Consider the following 21,195-nt stretch of genomic DNA (forward strand, 5'->3'; position numbering starts at 1 on the left):
GACCTGTACCTCCCTTTCACCTACATCCCGGGTGGCACTAAGCATGTTTCTGAGGGGTTGCAGGGAAAAACACCAAGCATCATTTAATCAGGTCATTGTTTTTAACTTTCTCTGAATCCATCAAAAGGTTCCCTCCTTACCCATTAGAAAACCTGTGAACTTCACATCCAACATGTTGTTTAACAGTTAGGGCGACTGAGTTTACAGCCAGCTCTTCTCTTTTAAAAGAAGGATTTTAAACAGTTGCAGGTTTTGTTTTGTTGTAACTATTTAGCTACTGGATTTAGCTAAACCACGAGACCGTGAAAACCAGCAATTCATCAAACATGTTTAATGTAGCTTCAGTCTCTGGTAAACTGCAGAGAACTCGTCTGTTCTGCTATGTGGAGCACGTGAACGTTATGAGGCTTGGGTGACACAGGATGAAAGGATTAAGGAGCTGTAAACTTGGCCTATAAAGCAGATAAAGAGTTGCTGTTTTCAGTCGGATTTTATTTGTTTCCCTCCAGTAACAACGAGCACTTTAGCTTCAGATTTACAGTGTGAAACACAGAAAACACTGCAGCCTCATGCAGAAATGAAGTCAAAGAAGAAGATTTCACATTCTCATTTCTGCCATTAAACGTGCATCTGGCCTGACTGGGTAAAGAGATTCTCATATTGTGGTCAAACATTCTCAGAGAACAAAGATCTTAACCCAGACTTTCAAAGCATCCCAACAGAGACCAGCCTAGAAAAACCGAGCTTTTAAATGATTGTGCAACATTCTCCAAAGACAGGATTACAGCTTTAATATCTTTTAACTCAGAATAAATCCCTAATTCGTTGTCGTCGGTTGGAAAAACCTGAGTGAGTCTCTGCAGATTTTAAAATGATTCTTCCCTCCATGTTCTGAACATGGATAAGTTCATTACTTGGCTTTATTTTAGCAGATTATCGCTAGCCTCGTGAGACCATCCTGATCTCGCGAGCTTTCAAGGTTTCACTCGCAGATCAGTCTGTAGACTCTCCGTTAAAGAAAATTTGGAGCCGTTCACCAAACGAACGTCCAATCAGCGTAGGCTTTGAGGCGGGTTGAGGTGTGACGCAACGAGAAGCGCGACAGTTCAGTCTAAAGAACATGGCGGCTTCAGCCGATGAAACTAGCGTTAGCGTGGCTATCGATCAAGTTTTATTGGAATTACAAAGTATTTCTTCACTGAAAGAAGAGCAAAACACTGCTCTGGAGGCTTTTCTCAGAGGAAAAGATGTTTTTGCTCTTCTCCCGACTGGTTTCGGCAAGAGTAGCCTGGCTGTTAGTACGTCATATGCTTCGTTGATCTGATTGGTTCATTTGGCCCGTCTATCACCAACATAGGTCAATCAGCTAACCAGTATTTTCGCCCCTTCCCAAAATTACTTCAACGGAAGGTTTCCAGATGGATATGCTGAGTCAGGTTAGATTATCGCACCCCACCACCAAATTGATGTCGACTCTTTTCACCGTCCCGTTTATATCCATGACTGCCGTAAATGTAAAAACATAACCGAGCAGAGAAAATATTGGACTGGACCGACTTTGGAGGTAGCTGCCCTGAGGTGATTTTCTCAGAACCCCCTCCTGAACCAAGTGAGAGCCCCTCCAGGCAGCAGGTCCGTCATGGTCCCCTACCTAGCAAAGAACTGGATCCAGTTGAAGGCCAGGTGAAGGCAGAGCACTCAGTCAGGAATGCATCAGTAACCCTGAACCAGAGTTGGTGCATAATTTAAAAGGTGGGAACCTGAACCCTTCTTTATGAATATAAAACCCTGCATGGGGAAAACACGAGTAATTCATCCACCACAGGCCTTAAAGCCCACAGCAGAAGGCCAGGGCAACGCCTCCTGCAGCACATTATGCAAAGCAGGAAAACAGAAACAAAGCATTAATTCTATGTTTAAGGGCACTAAAACTTTTCTTCTTCAGGATTTCTGCATCTCTTTAAGGGTAGATTTGAGTTTTAGAGACAGAAAACAGTTCAGATCAGCTTTTTTTTTTTTTACGTGTCAGACAGTCTTCCTACTCCATGAGGACAGCTGGACTTTGATCTGTTTATCAAGTGACTAAAAACGATTCATCCAGTGCGCTGGTCATTTCTTTGGGGGAGGATGCTCCTTAAAGAAACTGCAAATGTATGCATGGATGCATATTTTCTAACCATTAAAGCTTTAAGCTACAGACCTGTGATTCTCTGACATTCAAAGAGAATATTTTCTGTTATTTAGATGAAGACTATCAGGCAGGGACCCTATGCTGATTCCCTCAGGGTCCTAAATCTGTGGGGGAATCCTTTGAACAGACAACACTGTATGACAAAGGAAGGGGGTGTTTACTTTAAAACATGCCCAGGAACCAGGAGAGGGAATAAAATAAAGAGATTTTTCTTCTCATTAGTTCAAACTTTGGCCTCATCTGTTGAGATGCTGGTCAGACAGTTTAATCTTTCAACTCTTTGCTCCAAGTAAAAAGACCAGGGGTTTCAACAGGTCTGTCATTTGTCTTTTAGAAAGGTGAGTGTTGGGATTTCACCAACATCCAGATGTGCCAGAAAGTGGTGCTGAGGCTTTGGAGACACTTTTCTTCAACTTACAGCAGAAACAGATCATTGCGGTTTTCTATAATTAAAACAAGGTTGGACTAAAGAGTGAAGTAAACCAGCAGGGTCAGACTCATGTCAATACATCCATTTGTATTCAGTGTCCGTTTAATGAATGGCGTTCATTGAATAAGTTCCTATTTTTAGTGACCTAGGGCTGGGTATTTAGGTGTATTTGCAATATAATCGCAAACATAGAAAAATGCTATTTCAAATCAAAGAGCCACTGATTTTAGTCACAATACATTTAACAACATTAACTAAATTTCTCCCGGTAATATGATTAAAATGGGTATACTGCTGCACAGAAGGAACAGAGAGTTGCAGCTACTACTTAGATCTGTGCATTATAATAGAGGGAAGAACTTTTTCATTCAAATGTTACAGTAATGTCCTGCAGCACTGGATTCTGGATAGGCAGGCTTTCAAGATCATGGAAAAGCTGAAACCATGGAAGAAAACATAGACATGAAAATATGGGTTGAAAATAAATGGAATTTTGATTTTTGACAAAATCGTTCAGCCCTACTGAACGGATCAGTTTTGAAGTAATAAACATGAACCAGAGCGACGTTCACTCTGAGAAGAATTAGCGACACACACAGCTAACGTTAGGGTTCAATTGATAACGACACTTTTCATTGGATAACGTCAGGTTTTAAGGCAAACAGCCTGACAGAGTCACAATGTCTACTTCCAGTACTAGTCTGCTTCATTCAGACTCATTTGCTGGTATTTCTGATGCCAGTTTAGCAGAGCGCTGGGCAGAGTTTGATCAACTAACAAAGAAAGCATGGGACAGAAAAAAAATCACGTTTTAGTGCAAACTGGTCCCACCAAGAATTAACAAACAAGTCTGTACATCCACCTCAAATTTAAAGCCACACATTGAGTTAAAGCTGAAGTCTGTAAGTTTTTAAAAATCACTTTTTTGTCATATTGGCTAAAACTGTCCCTATGCCCAGCAGCAGTACATGTGATATGTAACCTGTGAAAAAAACTGCTTCAATTGGTCCCGCATACTGCCTGTATTTCAATCTGGAAAGAATAATTCGGGACGAGTCAAAACAACCAATCACAGCCAGAGGAGCGTCTGATGGAGTGTCAATCACAGCTCACACACGCTGAATCCCCCCCTTCTGGTCGCATGCGGTAGCCGCGCAGATGCTGTGAGAGGGGTGGAGCTTGGAGGTGGGGCATGAGTGAAGCAGAGAGGGTGGGGGAGTGACGTGAAACCTGTTTTTCTTCAAATTTTCAGTCGAAGTCTGCTCTCTTCTCAATGTTACAGACTGCAGCTTTAACGCATCCGAGCTATCTTGGTAAATATCGGCTACTAAATGAGGAGAATGGAAGAAATCATTTTGATCCAGATCTTGTCAGCAGAACCTGAATGTTCCTTTATGTTTCTGAAGTTCTGTGTGTTTTGGCTAAATAAAGGCTTCACTGCACATCAATTATACCTTGACTTATCCATTATTTCCCATTTCTTTCTATATATTATGATCACACATTTAAAAGGGGGGAATATGAAGTTCTATTGTAGAGGATTGTGGCTTAATTTGCCAAATTAACTTGAACTAGTTCATTTATAGGTTTGGAAAGTTAGTTCACTTTTCCAAAAAAGAACTATGAAGGTGAGCTAGTTAATTTTCAAATGAACTGAACTTTGACCTTGTTCTTTTAAATATGAACTAGAACAACATTGTTTGTATCATTACCTATGAAACACCCAGTGTTGCCTGTGGTCAACGGCCAACCCTCCAACGGCCAACTAAATAAAATTAAAGCCAATACCTCTAGAGTCCATCTACTGTAGCTGATTTTCTTTGTTTGATGAATAAAAGTTAATTTCAGATTAAAAATATTTGCTGCTGATGTGGTATAAAGATATTCCCTAAGCATCAAGTTCTCTGCAGTTTGGCTATTCTGGTAAATCTAATTTAATTGAAGACTGAAGAGCAGCAGATTGATCACTTGCAGCATTCGGGTTTGGTTCTACAAATTACCAGTCTAGTTCTGCTCCCATCAAATCCATTCAAGGAAAGGAAAGACATTTAGCAGAACTTTAAGAGACAGAGCCTGACACATGTACATTTACACACTTTTCCTGGATTTCTATTGAACCAAACTATTTTGTTCTAAATAATAAAACCGCTGTCATGTCAGCGATGACAATACTAAACATTAAACCACCAGGTTTATCTGTAAACGGGTGATATTATCCAGGCTTAAACAATCCAAGCTGTGTGAATCAGCTGATCTCTTTTGAGGTTTGAGTTTAGCTGCCCTGATCAGTGTTACCACATCGCAGGGCTGCATAGTATGTCACACGTGTATAACCACGGTAATCTGTGTGATATTCACACATTTGTTGTTTTAATATCTGCAAACTTTATGAACATTTTTAAAGAAAACAATTAAAATAGACTAAAAGGTTTTCTGATATTCTAATAGCAGCTAAAGTCCAGTGGTGCTGATCAGCCCAGACATTCATGGGAGGTAACCACCAACGTTCTGGGAATTAGATCAGGCCTACTGTAGCTGTATTTACTCTTTTTATTCATTTCTTTCCTAAAATAATTATCTTTTTCGGGGCCTACGCACTCAAAAAGTCACCAATAGGCTCAAAATCATCCTGTTGCGAACTTTGGCGTATTTCAAGAGAATTTTCAATGCACCCAAACATCAGTGTAACACAGACATCTAAAACTTGTCCACAATCCATCAAGTCCACAGAAAAGCTTCATTTCACTGATCAACTCAGTGGTTGGGCAGTTTGATGACATCACCTTGGCCCCACCTACTTAGACAAGAAAGTTAGCTTCCTGGGATAAATGCAGAATGCCGATTTCCTTATAATCCAAGTATAAAACTCTGTCTAATAAGATAATTTATTTACAGTTTCCAAATTATACAGGAAGTCATTAGTGTCCCTTTGCCAACAAACAGGAAGTGGCATCAACACATACAGGAACCATGCCTGGAGCCAGAGCGATTTTAAGGCTGGTCTTAAGCGGCTTTAATTACTTGGATAATTTCTCCACCCACCTGTGGCAGAGCAGTGTTGAGTTGCCTCTGCAGGGAGTCCCTTTCATGGCTGACTTCATGCAGTTTGCTCTGAGTCAGACCCAGGTTCTCCTGAGTCTCCCTCAGAGTGTCCAGAAGGCGATCCCTCTCCTCCAGCATTGACACCATCAACGACTCAAAGTGACCCTCGGACTCTGACTGCAGTGGGGAGCCGGAGCCTCGGCGGCCGCTGCCGCTCCCCCCGCCGGGCCCTTCCGTCTCGCTGATGGTGGGCATCACCTCACACATCATCTTCAGCCATGTGGTGGTGAGGCGGAGCAGCGCGTATTAAGAAATGCAAGAAAAGAAAAGAATTAGATGAATATCATTAAATGTTTTCCATTTACTGTTTATGACAACATACATGAGTGAACATTACCAACATAAAGAACCCCCCATTCAACGGGTTTGGAAGACTAAATTGATCAACGTCTTCTCTCCTGCATCTTCTGCTTCACATCAGAGAAGTTCAAAGTCTAAACTTTCACTTTAACTTCTTGATTTGCTAATAAAGTGAGAAAAATCTCAACATGAATAACTAGAAGCATGTTTCTCACTAATCCATTAATGTCGTTGAAGCTTGCCAGTTGCAAACATAACAGAAACATTCTCTGAAGTTTAGAATTTCAACAGGGAGCAGCTCGGGGTTCAATATTAGCTGTAGCTCCCAATAGAAATGACTGGAACTATGAGCATTATTCTCTCATTAAACTACTGTTACTCACAGAACAGTTAAAAGAATAAAACCTTTTGTTTTTGCGATAGTTCGAAACACAACTACCTATTTTTCTGGTAGTTTTGAACTTTAAGCAGAGCCAAGATGTGACTTTGCTGCCGACCAAGGCGCTAACTTCTATAACAAATCAAAAGCAGCATAAATCACACCACACACAGAGATATCCAAAGAATTTATCTGCATCATCTTCCATGACAAAGATTTCACAAGAGTTCCTGCCGTTAAAGCTTGTGAAATAATGACTACATGAAAGTTATTGTTCAAATTAAATCCTTTGAACTAACATCTAGTTATTAAAGGAGCTATAAGTAAAATATCATTATTCTAGTTTAAGTCTGTCTAAAGTCGGTCCTCGGGGGCCGCTGTCCTGCAGGTTTTACAGTTTTCTCTGCTTTTAGCACAGCTGATTCTGATGATTGAAGTTCAACAAAAGCCTGTTAAATCTGCTATCAATGAAAATCTACGAAAAGTAAAATTAGAGCTGAGAATAACTTATGCTAGAGCTGCAAAAAGAATCCCACCCCAGTCAGAAAGTCACACATCAACAGTGATGCAAATAGAAAGTTAAAAACCTTTGGAGAGTTCCAACACTGCAAAAAGACTCATTGATTGTTAAAGAAGAACGATTTTGTACTTTTCATTGTAGAAGTTATCAACTGTACAGCTCAGACAACAAATAAATACATTTAAAAAAATCTAAATAATAGTGAGAGCTGCAGAAAAATACCTTGGGGTGAGAGATTTAAACTGGGAAACAGTTAAATGTATAAAAATGATAGGGATGTCTCGATCAGCATTATAGGCCTCTAATCCAATCTTTTTACCTCAAATCTAATTCAGTTTCAAATCCCGATCCGATACTTTGCCTTTAGTAATGACATTTATAAAACTCAAATATATTTTGGCAAGTAACTCAACTCCTTATAATAATTTCATTAATAAGCATTAATATTACCATTATAAATCCCATAAAATCTGAAGCTTGCAGAAAACTAAAGGTCTGCATCAGTTTAATATTTAGAACAAAAGTAAAAAGCAAAACACTGACTTGGTTCAGTTTGGCTTGTCTGACATGTACTGCTCTATGAGCCCCGCTGAACTGATGACCATGCAGTACGGCACACTTTAAATCATAAGTTTCAGGTTCAGTAGGGAAATCGGCCAAATGTATGCGATCCAAATATGAGTAGTAAAACTAACAACAACATTTTGATTCTCAAGTGACCTTGTTTTGTTTCTCTAACTTTCCTGTTCAGGTGTAGGGTGACTGTGTTGGCAATGCAGTGTCTGGAGGGCAGAGCGTAGTGTGGGTCCAAAACCTCCAGCAGACGTCAAAAGGCTGATATATACTCAGAAACCCCAAGTCTAATCCTTCCAAAACTGATTCCAAAGCTGAGTCAAACGAGAACTGTTCAATAGTTGTTGCCATCTTCCTTGTAATGCTTTCTCCAGCGTCGCACAGCTTAGTCGTCAGGCTCTCAAAACCCCGCCTGCTTTGCATCCAGAAATTCAAAACACATCTCTGCGTTGTGATTGGCCCGCCAGTTCAGAGCCTGGGGCATTGATCGAGGCTAGCTAGACCACTCGCAGGCAAAAATGATTTCGGCCGCTGGCGGATGGGGCTAGTTTACTAGGCTAAAAAAACTCCACTATACCTTTAAATTCAAAATATGTTAACCTTACTTTATAAAATAATGAATGAGTTTTTATGCAAAGACTGAATCCAAATCCCATATATCTGATTTTAACAAAAATGCAGTAATCAGGGCCGACACATTACAAGGTAGGTGTGGCAATCAAGTAATTATTCTTGTACAACAGTTTCAGAAGGAAAAAAAAAAAAAAAAAACTATATTTACGTAACATTTACATCTTGCTTTGTTACCCAAGGCAAAATTTTCTGGAGCTTTGTTCATGTTTTAATGTGAAAAAAAAACCATAATTAGTATTATGTTTCGCCAGCTCTGCTGCAAGCTGTCAATCACATTTCACCGCCCACTCCCTTCAGATTGGGATCAAAATCTGAGTGTGAATAAAACTGATTTGAAAGTGTAAAAAAAAATTCTGAAACTGAAAAAAGAAAGAAAAGAAACTAAAAGAAAGGGATTTGAATCTGAAAATCTAAAACTGCAATAAAGAAAATAAATAAAAAAGAAAAAAGTGTAATTAAAATGCTAAACAGAAATTAGATTAAATTATTAATTTATGTTAGCTTTTTTAGTTTCTCACAAGGTAGAAATTTTACTTTAAATATCAACTTCTATTTTTTCTGTTTCAACTGAGATTTATGAGTTTACAAATATTTTGACCCCTTTCTGACTCCATAGAAGACACTCCTGACAGCTCTACCTGCTGTCATGTTACCAACAGCAGAACTATTGTTGCTTTCATGTGAAATTGCTTAATTCACCAAAAACACAGAAAAGTCACATTTCTCACTAGTTACTTTAAAAAAATGGTGAAGGGGTCCGAAAAGTACCCAGATATGTTGAGGTCACTAAGTTGGCAACACTGGACAATCTCCTCCAGTTTTCCTTCAGTACTGAGAGCAGAGCGGCTCACTGTAGCCACCAGTTAGCTTCATTAACCATCTTCTCAGCAAGACAGACAGGAACCGGCTGTGTTGGTTTTTCAAAATAAATCTGAACATTTCATGATATTTACATTTAAAATTATGATTAAAATAAGTGTGCAAATACACAGTATGCTAATATACGCTTTGTGTTGTTTTAACATACACTATATTGCCAAAAGTATTTGCTCACCCATCCAAATTATTGGAATCAGGTGTTCCAATCACTTCCATGGCCACAGGTGTATAAATTCAAGCACCTAGGCATGCAGACTGTTTTTACAAACATTTGTGAAAGAATGGGTCGCTCTCAGGAGCTCAGTGAATTCCAGCGTGGAACTGTGATAGGATGCCACCTGTGCAACAAATCCAGTCGTGAAATTTCCTCGCTCCTAAATATTCCACAGTCAACTGTCAGCTGTATTATAAGAAAATGGAAGTGTTTGGGAACGACAGCAACTCAGCCACGAAGTGGTAGGCCACGTAAACTGACGGAGCGGGGTCAGCGGATGCTGACGCGCATAGTGCGAAGAGGTCGCCAACTTTCTGCAGAGTCAATCACTACAGACCTCCAAACTTCATGTGGCCTTCAGATTAGCTCAAGAACAGTGCGCAGAGAGCTTCATGGAATGGGTTTCCATGGTCGAGCAGCTGCATCCAAGCCATACATCACCAAGTGCAATGCAAAGCGTCGGATGCGGTGGTGTAAAGCACGCCGCCACTGGACTCTAGAGCAGTGGAGACGCGTTCTCTGGAGTGACGAATCGCGCTTCTCCATCTGGCAATCTGATGGACGGGTCTGGGTTTGGCGGTTGCCAGGAGAACGGTACTTGTCTGACTGCATTGTGCCAAGTGTAAAGTTTGGTGGAGGGGGGATTATGGTGTGGGGTTGTTTTTCAGGAGCTGGGCTTGGCCCCTTAGTTCCAGTGAAAGGAACTCTGAATGCTTCAGCATACCAAGACATTTTGGACAATTCCATGCTCCCAACTTTGTGGGAACAGTTTGGAGCTGGCCCCTTCCTCTTCCAACATGACTGTGCACCAGTGCACAAAGCAAGGTCCATAAAGACATGGATGACAGAGTCTGGTGTGGATGAACTTGACTGGCCTGCACAGAGTCCTGACCTCAACCCGATAGAACACCTTTGGGATGAATTAGAGCGGAGACTGAGAGCCAGGCCTTCTCGTCCAACATCAGTGTGCGACCTCACAAATGCGCTTCTGGAAGAATGGTCAAAAATTCCCATAAACACACTCCTAAACCTTGTGGACAGCCTTCCCAGAAGAGTTGAAGCTGTTCTAGCTGCAAAGGGTGGACCGACGTCATATTGAACCCTATGGATTAGGAACGGGATGTCACTTAAGCTCATATGTGAGTCAAGGCAGGTGAGCAAATACTTTTGGCAATATAGTGTACTTAAGTGGAAACCCTGCATGATGTTCCAGACTTCCTGTGATTTATTTAATCTAAAACATAAAATGGTACAGAGCAAAAGATAAAGCATTTATGGAAAAGTTTTAATCTAATTCTGAGGTAAGAATGAACTCATCCTGGCTTTCAAACTGTCCAAGCTTTGTTTACGTTCTTGTTCAGGCCCTGTTTTGAAGATCAGAGATAAGATAGTGACCAAGTTCAAAAGCACAGAGATGATTCAATCAGACTTTCTGGGCCACACAGGAAAAAAAAAGGAAGCCAATAATAAATTGTGCCAGAGCTCTCCTGAAAACATCATTTCCATGTGGACATTCTCCAACATGTTTCAGAGAAGAACAGACAGATGAAAGAAGCCTGGAGTTCATTTAAAAGATGCTGTTTTAGCAACAGTTGGGAAAGGAGCTGTGGGGGAACTTGGAGCCAATCCCTAAACCAAGCAGGCTTACCTCCTGCAGACAGAGTGCTAGACACGAACCCGAGAAATCATGTGAGCTGGATTTAACATACCTACGGGAACAACAACATCCAAACTAGAGCAAGTAGAGAAAGCCTGCAGCAGCAAGCCGAGAGAACCTGGTTTAAAATCAGTGAACATTACCTCTTTTAGACTGTGTTTGCCTTTGTCACACATTAATTAACCAGACTGTAACTGACTCTGCCACCCATAATTAACAGAATTTGCAAGTTTCTTATAATAAATGCTGTTTCTGAAGGACTGAGCCAAACTTAACCTAATTTACTGGAAGCAAAAATCTCTGAACCAACACTTCATATTGAGGTCAAGCCACTCAGGATCAGCACCGAGGGGGAGGGTCGCTAAGCATCAATGGGAGGTAGGGACAGATGGTGAGTAACTCAGGAAAGACACGGTGGATGTCAAAAACTGGAAATAAGTTGAGATTTGGGCAAATTAATACACAATAAATGACTGCATATATGCATTGGTTCACAGCTCTCAGAATAAAGGGATAAATGTAGAATAAACATTTTGCAATGCCTGCTTCTAATCAGGGTTTTATTTTATCATATTTTCCAGTCAAGCAGACAGGGAGTGTTTATGATCTGCCTTTTGTTAGAGGTGAACAGATAAAGCTTTTTCCTGGATGACAAACTGCCACTGAACTGTTCCAAAATATTTCACACAATAAATAAGACAAAATGTGGAGCAAAGTATTTCTTGAAAGGTAGAATTTGAGAATGATCCTAATGTATGAATCAAACCATCTTAAAAAGCTGTATTTGGCATAGATCCAAGTAAACTTTCCCCAGCTTCAGGCAGGTGAGCTTTCGCCATACTCTTAGCTTTATGCAATGCAGTATGGAAGCTGTCCTCTGGGTTAGCAGTGTTTTAATGGGTGCATTGTGGTTGAAAATCCCTGCTCCTTTGGAGCGTGGACCAAAACAAATGTCAATGATGACAAAGATATAGTAACAATAAACCCACTAACCCTTAAAGTCGTAGGGAAGTGGCTGTTCCGGCCGTTGCATTTCCGAATTCTCCCGAGTGATGCCCGACTTTACATGAGTGAATAAAGTGAATGTGACTGGTCGATTATCAAGGGGGGAGGATTGTTGTGGCAGAAGGTTTGCAAGCAAGTTTGGTTGTGGCCTGTGTCTCGGAAGCATCTTGCTAACCAGTTAACAACTTAGTGCTAGTAGGTTCCCAATGGGAAATTCCATTGGGACCAAGTAGCACTAAGTTGGCGACTTAGAAACGACACTGTCAAGGAACGCTATGGACAGCGGAAACATGCAAGAGGAGGAGAGTTTTGTGTCGGAGGTCGTGGATGAGTCTCCTCCGTCATACATTTTTTATTTAGAGGAGGAACGCGGGCTGAAGATGTTGTGGAAGAGGACGCCAGGGCGGCAGAAGCTTGGTTTGGTGTAGAAGGCTTCCAGCCGTACATGTTTGAGCCCTTGCCTCGCAACGCTGCCAGTTCTGTTAGCTCTACGCCTGCCGAAGACACAGACGTCCATCCCCGTGAACACTGGGACGCAACTCAATGGGAAAGGAAATTATTCTTATTTCAATCCTTAAGTATATTAGCTGCAACATATGAATCAAGATGCTATGCTACAAAAAAATTTGATATATGATTGGCCGAATTTAGGTGTACAAGCTGACGTATAACTAACTGGTCTGCATAACATAATGAAAATAAAACACGGATTTTAAGACGAGATTCTTTTTTTTTTAATAGAAATTTTCTATCTTTTGGGACAATATGGTCTGATAAACAGTACATTTATATACATGTTTAAGCCAGAATGATTTGACATTTAAATATGATTTCCCTACAACTTTAAAGCACCAAAGAGGAGAAATAGGAGCTCCTGGCTCCAGTGGGCTGCCATCTTGCTTACGTAAGGAGCTACCTTACAGTTTTACTTTTAGAGCAAATCTATTGGAGTTTAGCTTCTGAACAAAACAGCCTGTAATCTGGAGCAGATTATGCCAGAGTAAATACATGCTTTGTATAATTTTGCAATTCCCTCTCCACAAAAATGTAACTCTAATATTTGGTTTTAAACCTAATTGAAGAACCTTGGGTCAAGTTTAACATATATCAATCTAAAAAAAATCTAACTAAACTTACTTTATTTTTCCTTTACTCCTGTAAAGCAGAAAAGAGATAAAACCAAATCTCTTTTCATAACACTGTTAAAACCCTGATAAAGAAGATCCTGCAGGTTAATCTGTTCATCAGAATATGGATCAAAATGATGTTATGTGTTATTATTAATAATTTTATTTATTGGTCAATGTAACAAATAGAAAAAAGACATTTTTAGATTTTCTTTTTTTAGATTTACGTCCAAAGGATATCTGATATTAGACAAGATGAACAAAAGTGAAAAATGGAAAAACTGAATGATATATCTCTGCATTTTTCCTTTTTTTCCTCATTATTTTCATTGATTTCTCCAGCTTAGAGCTAAAGTCTGCATCACAGGAAGAACCGACAGCTGTTGACATCAACTTTGATTACACAGTTCTCCTGTTTTTAATCCTACAATTTATTTTTGTGAGAAAGAAAGTGAAGGAAGTGAGCATCCTAAGTCGCCCCATTCACTACGATGACACATAGCTCACCTTTGCAGTATGACGTTAATCCAAACTCCGTTGTAATCCACGTTTTATAAATGATAAAACTAAATCCAACTCGTTGGAGCAGCCTTCGCAGATATCCAGAGCTATTCGGGAAACCCGAAGTCCGTTCGGAAAATAGGGATTAAGGCTGTAGAAGAGTCCTTTAAAAGGGGAAAATTTCCTTAAGGCCTCTCACTGTAAGCAGGGGGGGGCAGTATTCCAACTTTGGCCGGCTAACTCCGTGTTAGCATGCTAGTTTTCTGAGGGAGCTGGTGTTTCGATGATTGCATTCCTGGATTTGGAAGTAAAGTGTCGATCTTTGCATCTCAAAAACAAAAACAAATAATAGAATAAAAACTTGTTCTTATCAAAAGTAGCATTCCGTTCCTGACAGATCCACCGTCATCCAGTCAGGTGACGTGGAAACTGTTGCTGAGAGGCTAGCTAATTTGAAACAGAAATCTTTGGCTTGGAGTGGATTTAAAGTCGACAGCTACTAGCCTGCTAGGTAGCTAACGCTCACTTCTTTTAATTTAGGAACAAATACCTAAAGCTATCTGTTTTATAAAAATACACAGCATGATATCACATATAAAAATTATCTCGAAGTTTTAAAAATTGTAAAATTCTAAAAACAGGTATCCAAAGCTGCCGAAATGAGGGAAGTATCCAGCAGCGTTAGCAGAGCGGCTAACGTTAGCTTCCCAGTGCGGCGGCGGAGCGGCGCAGCTCCGCTCCCTGTCCGGAACTTCCAGTCAACACCGGCCCGTTAGCGACGTTTTTTTCCACAACCCGAACTTATGTCCACTCCGTTTAATAAGGTTCGGTGTGATAGGTTTCCAATCGAAAAAAAAAAAAATAAAATAAAAGGAGTCCGTGTGTCCGGTGCTGTTGGAGCCGTCGCCACTGCCTGGCAGCTTCGGCAGTCCGGGGCAGCCAATGGTGGCTCTGTGACGGTCTGCGGGAGGAGAGCGCTTCTTCCCCCGCGGTGGGCAGCCTGGAAACGGGAGGAAAAGGAAGAGCAGCACTTTCAGTTCCTGTGGGTATCAGACCGTTCAAGTAGCGACCACAGATCAAACTGAACCAGAGATCCGGGATCATTTTTATTGACCCATGCGTTATTTTCTGTATTGACATTCAGGTAGGCTACATCTGAAATAAAACATAAAAGTTATTAAAAATAAACTGAAATTTGTTATATAGTCAATATATTCACGCGTTTATCTGTAAACATTGATCATTATTAAGGTTTACTATAGACTGGAGTATAATCCAGATTAAATGTGTGAAACAAAGAATAAAGAATGGCTACAAACAGTTATGTGAATTTGGTTTATAATGACACAGAGTTCATTTATGGAAAAAACAAATGTCCTTTTTCATATGTTGTTGTCACTGTGATGTTGGTGAAACAGCACATAATGGCTATTGACCTTTCTGTTAAATTCCTGCTGAATCAGGACATTGTCAGAAAGGTTCATGGTAGGAAAAACTGCAGAAGCAACAGGCACTTAGTATTTATTTGAGTATCAAGGTCCTAGGGTTTGGAGGAAGACTTAAAATATTGAAAATCCAGGTTTCAAATGGTCCAGTAAGCGCTTTCTATTCTGTTTTTAGAGGTGGAGCCAGAAAAGTTTATTATGGGTGGCAGTAACTAGTTAGAAAATGATAGACCCCAGAACCAGCTCAGGGTCAATCTTCACAAGTGGTCACCAACTTAGGGTTAATATACACTAGTGGTCACTAGCTCACGGTCAGTCTACACTAGAGGTCACCAGCTCAGGGTCAGTCTACACCAGTGGTCAATAGCTCAGGGTCAATCTTCACAAGTGGTCACCAACTTAGGGTTAATATACACTAGTGGTCACCAGCTCATGGTCAGTCTACACTAGAGGTCACCAGCTCAGGGTCAGTCTACACCAGTGGTCACTAGCTCAGGGTCAATCTTCACAAGTGGTCACCAACTTAGGGTTAATATACACTAGTGGTCACCAGCTCATGGTAAGTCTACACTAGAGGTCACCAGCTCAGGGTCAGTCTACACCAGTGGTCACTAGCACAGGGTCAATTTACACTAGTTGTCACCAGCTCAGTATCTGTGGCCACCAGAGTACCAAGGTGCCCTCCAGCCTATTCTAAAGATAGCACAACTAACCAATGAGTTAAAACTTCATTTTTTTGCCCATACTTTTTCAGCTACACTTCTATTTATAATTATAAATAAAGATTTGAAAATGACAATATCAACATGAAGCATAAAAAATATGTATATTATACATAAAGATTAGCTGATCATTGACTCTTCCAGTTTATAGGTCAGAATTTGCAAGGCAATATATTTTTTATATAAAATAAATAAATAGAACTTTATTGATCTCACCCATCCCCTTGGGGAGATGTGGGCTGCCATTATGCAGCACCTGGGGGTTAATGTTCTTGCCCAGAGAGCCAGTTTGGCACTGGGATTCGGACTCACAACTTCATGATTCCAAGCCCTATGCCCTAACCAATAGGCTGATGTTCTGTCAGATGAGCTTACCCAGTCAGACCAGCATACCCTTTAGTTTATCCTCGTTTATCCCTTTAGTTTATTTCGATAGTTTTGTACAAAAAATTACCTTTAAACTACCTCAATGGGTGTATATTTCTTGAGTCGTTTACAAAAAAAAACACAATTGAATTACTTACTTCTTGGTGTTTTTTTAAGCGTATGGCGATCTCACATAAAAAATTTTTTGTGCATGACTATAGGGATACACGCCTGTTGAGGTAGTATTTTTCATTCAAAACTAAAAGGATAAATGCAAATCTTTCATCTTGCACATGCGTATTGACTATGGGTATGCTGGGTATTCAAAGTGCTTTATATGAGAAGGAAAAAAGCAAAATACCATAAATTCTAGTGGAATAAAGGATATAAAAAGTAAACAGAAGAAAAATTTGTAATTTAAATAAAATGATCATATATTTAAAAAAGGACCTGTTGTACACTAGGAACCTGTCCAGGTTATAACCTGCCTTTCACCAAAAGACTCCTGGAGATAAGCAGTAGCCCCAGCTTGACCATGACAGCTAAGTAAAAGATAGATGGATGGATTGATTGATATCAAAACAAGATAAAAGATTGATAAAAAATATTAGATAGAAACTGATTAAAAACCAGAAAGAACGGTTTGTCCTTGTATGACTCAGTGACCATGGAGCAGCTCTCAAGTTCAAAAAGGTTGGTAACCCCTCTCCTACACTAATCACATTGTGCCAACAGGAAAATTAATAAAAACAAAATTAACTTAATTTATTTAGAAAACTTTTGTTTTCAAAATAAATCAATGGGAAACACAAGATTTTCACAAAAAAGCAGCTGTTCTGTATTTTTTTTTTTGTTATTCAAGTTTTTTATTTTCCTTTAAACAATCAAACAAGTACGATACAAAGCTTGCATGGCATAGTATACAAAAAGTAACAGCTCACAACACATGGTCAGACAATTAACATAACTATAAAGATAAAAGCAAAAATAGACGGTGTTCCTGGATGATGAAGGGAAAAAGAAAAACAAATAATAATAATTAAAGAATAAATAGGTGAAAGAGATAAAATAAAAAAGGGTCACTACTGAGAAGTCAGGTAGACTTGAAAGAAATACCAATTATTTAACCCCACCTGTCCTTTGCTTCTCAGTCTAGTTAGCATAACCTCATATGATACCGTTTCAGTCATTAACACTTTCCATTCCTGGAATGTGGGGTGTTCAGATGCCTTCCAGTGTCTCAGTATAACTCTTGCAGCTGAGGCTAGCCCAACCATCAACACTGAGTGTACCTCTTTTGTGAGCTGTGGTATTGCTGATTTGTCTCCAAGAAGACATAGACGCGGACACAGTGGGAGGGTCATATCCATCCATGTCCCTAGGAATTTAATTATCTTGTCCCAGAATGGTTGCTGTTCTGTATTTTTAACCACATTCCTAGCTAACGTTTTGCCCAATGCCATCAGACTGCTGAACTGTAAAACTCTAAATCATGTCAAAGACTCTGTATCACACTGATAACAACAAACCAAAATACTGCATATTTGCACCATGCATATTAATGCTGTGAACTTCCGTTTCGATACGTTTTTTTTGCACAATTCCCAAACCATTTACATTTGATCAGTGCTGCACTTAATGAAATGGAAATGTTAATTTCGCACATACCTTTGCCTTCTCCCCATAAAACACAAAAGCTTTTTTTTTTTTTTTTAAAGAGCTGAAATTCTGTTTTTGTCATCTTAAATTGCAGTATGTACCAATTTTTCACGTGAATCATTAATTATTGTATTTGGTTGCAGTTTGATGTTAATATACTTAACAGAGAAAATGGCAAATTAATTATGACATTCCACTACACTATCACTGCTGCCACACTCTGGTTTAGAGGGTACCTGTTTGTTCCAGAGGTTATGATCACTGGCCACAGGGGTGGTAGCTTGGACTGGCCATGGCCACTACCCAGAACTGTCCTTGTGTTTTTTATTAAATCTAAAATAAACGCAAATTCAGTTTTCACCCAGCCAATTAAAGGGCCTAAACCATGCATACACACACAAACACACCCACCCACACACACATGCAAACTCTTCCCCCTATCTTTGCAGGGCCTTTGCATTGACTTCCATAAATTTCTACAACCTAACTGTTACCCATTCATTACTCCATCCAGACTGTGTCTTGCCCAAAACCAATATTTAAAAAAAATTCTAAAAGAATATTAAACGACTAAATCATGATAAAAATGAAAATAACGTTAAAACAAAATGATTATAACAGTTAAAACTATTACCGTAAATGTGGTTTATTTAACATAAGATATCTTTCTTGAAAAAGTCTTTTAGTTAATTACTTGATTTCTGTTCATCGATATGTTGCCTTACAGAAACTTGGGTGCAGCAAAAGCATTATGTGAGCATAAATGAAGCACCTCCTTCTATTCATTTAAATTTTAACATACCCAGAAATTCTGGGCGAGAAAGAGGAGTAGCAAAAATCTTACAATCTGACTTACTGATTATCCCCAAAGGCAGTTGATAATTACAACTCTTTTGAACATTTACCCCTTAGTTTCCCTCATCCAAATTGCAAAGCCAGAAAACCTCTTCTTTTTATAACTTTGTCTTATCTATCAGGTCCTTAATCTGAATTTTTAGATGAGTTGTTGGAGTTCCTATCTGATTTGGTATTGAATACTTACAGGGTCATCATAGAGGGGGATTTTAACGTCCATGGTGACATTGAAGGTAATACCTTAAGAGCAGCATTTAACACTATTGGCTTTGTTCAAAATGTGAACAGTCCCACACATTCTCATCTTCATACTTTGGACCTTGTCCTGACATAGGGCACAGAATGTTAAGAAATAACAGTATTTACTCACAACCCTGTCCTCTCTGGCCACTTAATAATAACCTTCAGGAATCTTTTACAGAGTTCTCCTCCCCCCAAACGAAGGTTTCACTTTAGCGGATCATTAACCGATAGTGCAGTTATAAATTTTAAAGAATCTGTTTCACTTTCTCTCTCTTCTATGTCACTGAGCAGTGCTGCAGAGGGCAACAGTTTAGTTTATTCCCCTCCACAGGTTGATGATTTTGTTGATGGGGTTGCTAGTTCTCTGCGTACTGCCTTAGACAATGCAGCGCCTTTGAAAGAAAAAGTTTAAAAATAGAAAGCTGGCTCCCTGTTTTAATGCAGAGCTGCACACTCTGAAGCAAAATGCTTTGAAACTGGAGAGAAAATGGTGCTCTACATGCCTAAGGCGATCCTACCTAGTCTGGAAAAATAGTTTACTGGGGTATAAGATGACCCTTCGTAAAGCAAGAGCAACATGTTTCTGCTCATTGATAGAGGAGAATAAGATATTGATATCTTTTTAATACAGTTGCCAAACTCACAAGGCAGCCCCAGCCGGTCTGGCAGAAGGCAAGGCAAGGCAAGGCAAGGCAAATTTATTTGTAAAGGACAATTCAGTAAAAAGACAATGCAAAGTGCTTTACATGATTAAAATACAGGAAAATAAAACAGAATCAAAGCAGGTAGGAAAAAAAAATAAAATAAAATAAAAAATGCAGAAACAAAAAAAAGAGTTTTAAAGTTACTTACTTTTTGACCTCCATGCTGAACCTGGTTCTGCAAGAGATTTCTTCCCATTGGGGAGTTTTTCCTCTTCACTGTTGCTTCATGCCTGCTCATCATAGAGGTTCCTACGAACCCGTGCCTTATTCCAGCTGGCATCCATCTTCATTCCATCCCCGTTCCACCAGCAGTTGCAGGCTTGGGGGAATCCTTCCCTGTTCTTATTTGTAAATCAGCAAATTCCCACTGAATGCGCACTTTCATCTGGTTTGGTCTGCCACGGTTTCCGTAGCGTCGTGAACTCGCAGGCGCGCGCTTTCAGGAAATCTTATACACTACTGTTTATGCTCTAAAAACATTCTAAATGACTTCGTTTCGAGTAAATTCTGGATGCTACCCATTCAGGACACTTGGAATACATTGGACGAGCAGTATGGAGGAATATTGACACGTTTTTTGTGGACTTTTATGGACCTTTCTGCCTCGGGCGCCATAGACCTCCATTATTTGAATGTCAGCAGACAGCAAGAAGCCTCCCAGATCTCCAGATGCATTTGAGATATCAAAAAAGTACTCCAGAGTGTTGTTCAGCATGGGGTTGAGTAGAAAATGAAGGCTAATCATGTCTTGGGTGTACTATTCCTTTAATAGTCATTAGGGGGTTCTGATTGGCCTTGGTTTCGGTCACATGGCTCATTGAAGTGTAGGTCAAGAGAGGGCAGGTGAGAGGTGAATCTTCTGGGAATTATTTTTTTGTTGTTGTTGAAAAGATGAAAACTTGATCTGCTGTAAAATCTTAATAGGACTCCATCTTGTGGCCACATCGTTTTTATATTTATATCAGAGTTCTCATGTCTGAAATTATGTTTGGCTGTATTTTAAAATTGTGCATGCATAAATTAAACTGGCATCTTTTCTTATTAATGCATGTCTGTACTCCAAACCTTTAAATAAATACCTTGCTTGATTTGCTCAGAAAAAATATATTGTTAGGATAATTATCATTGAAGATATGTGAGTTTATCACACCCTGGTATGGGCTGCCTGTTGCGCATCAGAACTGACATTTTAAGCTAATTAGGACAGCTCCTCTGTCTGGATATACAGTTATCTCAATTTTGTATGTGGCAAAGATTTGGGAAAGGAATGAGAGCGGTGTCCTATTTTGATAAGGCTGGAGCCATGGATGTCTAAAGTAAGAAACATGTCTAAAGTTTTATAAGATATATAAAAGGCCTTTTTAACTGTTAATCGGGGCAACTTCCTGATAGGTGAGCCCAGAGGTGAGCAGCTGCCTTCTGTAACCGTAAGCAATTTCTCTGATCTGAGTAAGATTACAATTTCTATCGAATCTATTGTCATGTCTCATGGTTATTTAATACATAAAAGTTATTTAAAGAGTTTGTCCCAAGTGATCTCTTTTCAGGGAAAAGAACCGGAGAACTAGAGCATCAGGGTGCAGACACAGAGCTTTACATTTTATCTTTAACAATATATATACACATTCTACTTAATTCTGTGCAGTTTTGTATTAGTTTGCTAAACCCCTTGTTTGTTTATTTTTTTCCT

The 21,195-nt window shown here is 39.6% G+C and overlaps 1 protein-coding gene across 19 annotated transcripts in view; it reads right to left on the bottom strand.

The window, feature by feature from the left end:
• Positions 1-14,525, bottom strand: part of ppfia1 (PTPRF interacting protein alpha 1) — a 61,309-nt gene extending 46,784 nt beyond the window's left edge. For 12 of the 19 annotated variants that reach the window (XM_038293538.1, XM_038293548.1, XM_038293537.1 and 9 more), the window contains exons 1-2: positions 13,518-14,524; positions 5,664-5,933 (exon numbers count right to left, since the gene is read on the bottom strand). In XM_038293538.1, coding sequence (XP_038149466.1) covers positions 5,664-5,933 — 270 coding nt within the window. In that variant the 5' untranslated portion in view covers positions 13,518-14,524. Of the gene's footprint in view, positions 1-5,663; positions 5,934-13,517 lie in introns of all 19 variants that reach the window. The other 7 variants (XM_038293539.1, XM_038293533.1, XM_038293540.1 and 4 more) reach the window with 2 other exon arrangements.
• Positions 14,526-21,195: the final 6,670 nt, after the last annotated feature.

This window comes from Cyprinodon tularosa, unplaced genomic scaffold, assembly GCF_016077235.1.
Source record: "Cyprinodon tularosa strain WSP-4 unplaced genomic scaffold, ASM1607723v1 ctg328, whole genome shotgun sequence".
In the NCBI taxonomy this organism is placed as follows: Eukaryota; Metazoa; Chordata; class Actinopteri; order Cyprinodontiformes; family Cyprinodontidae; genus Cyprinodon; species Cyprinodon tularosa.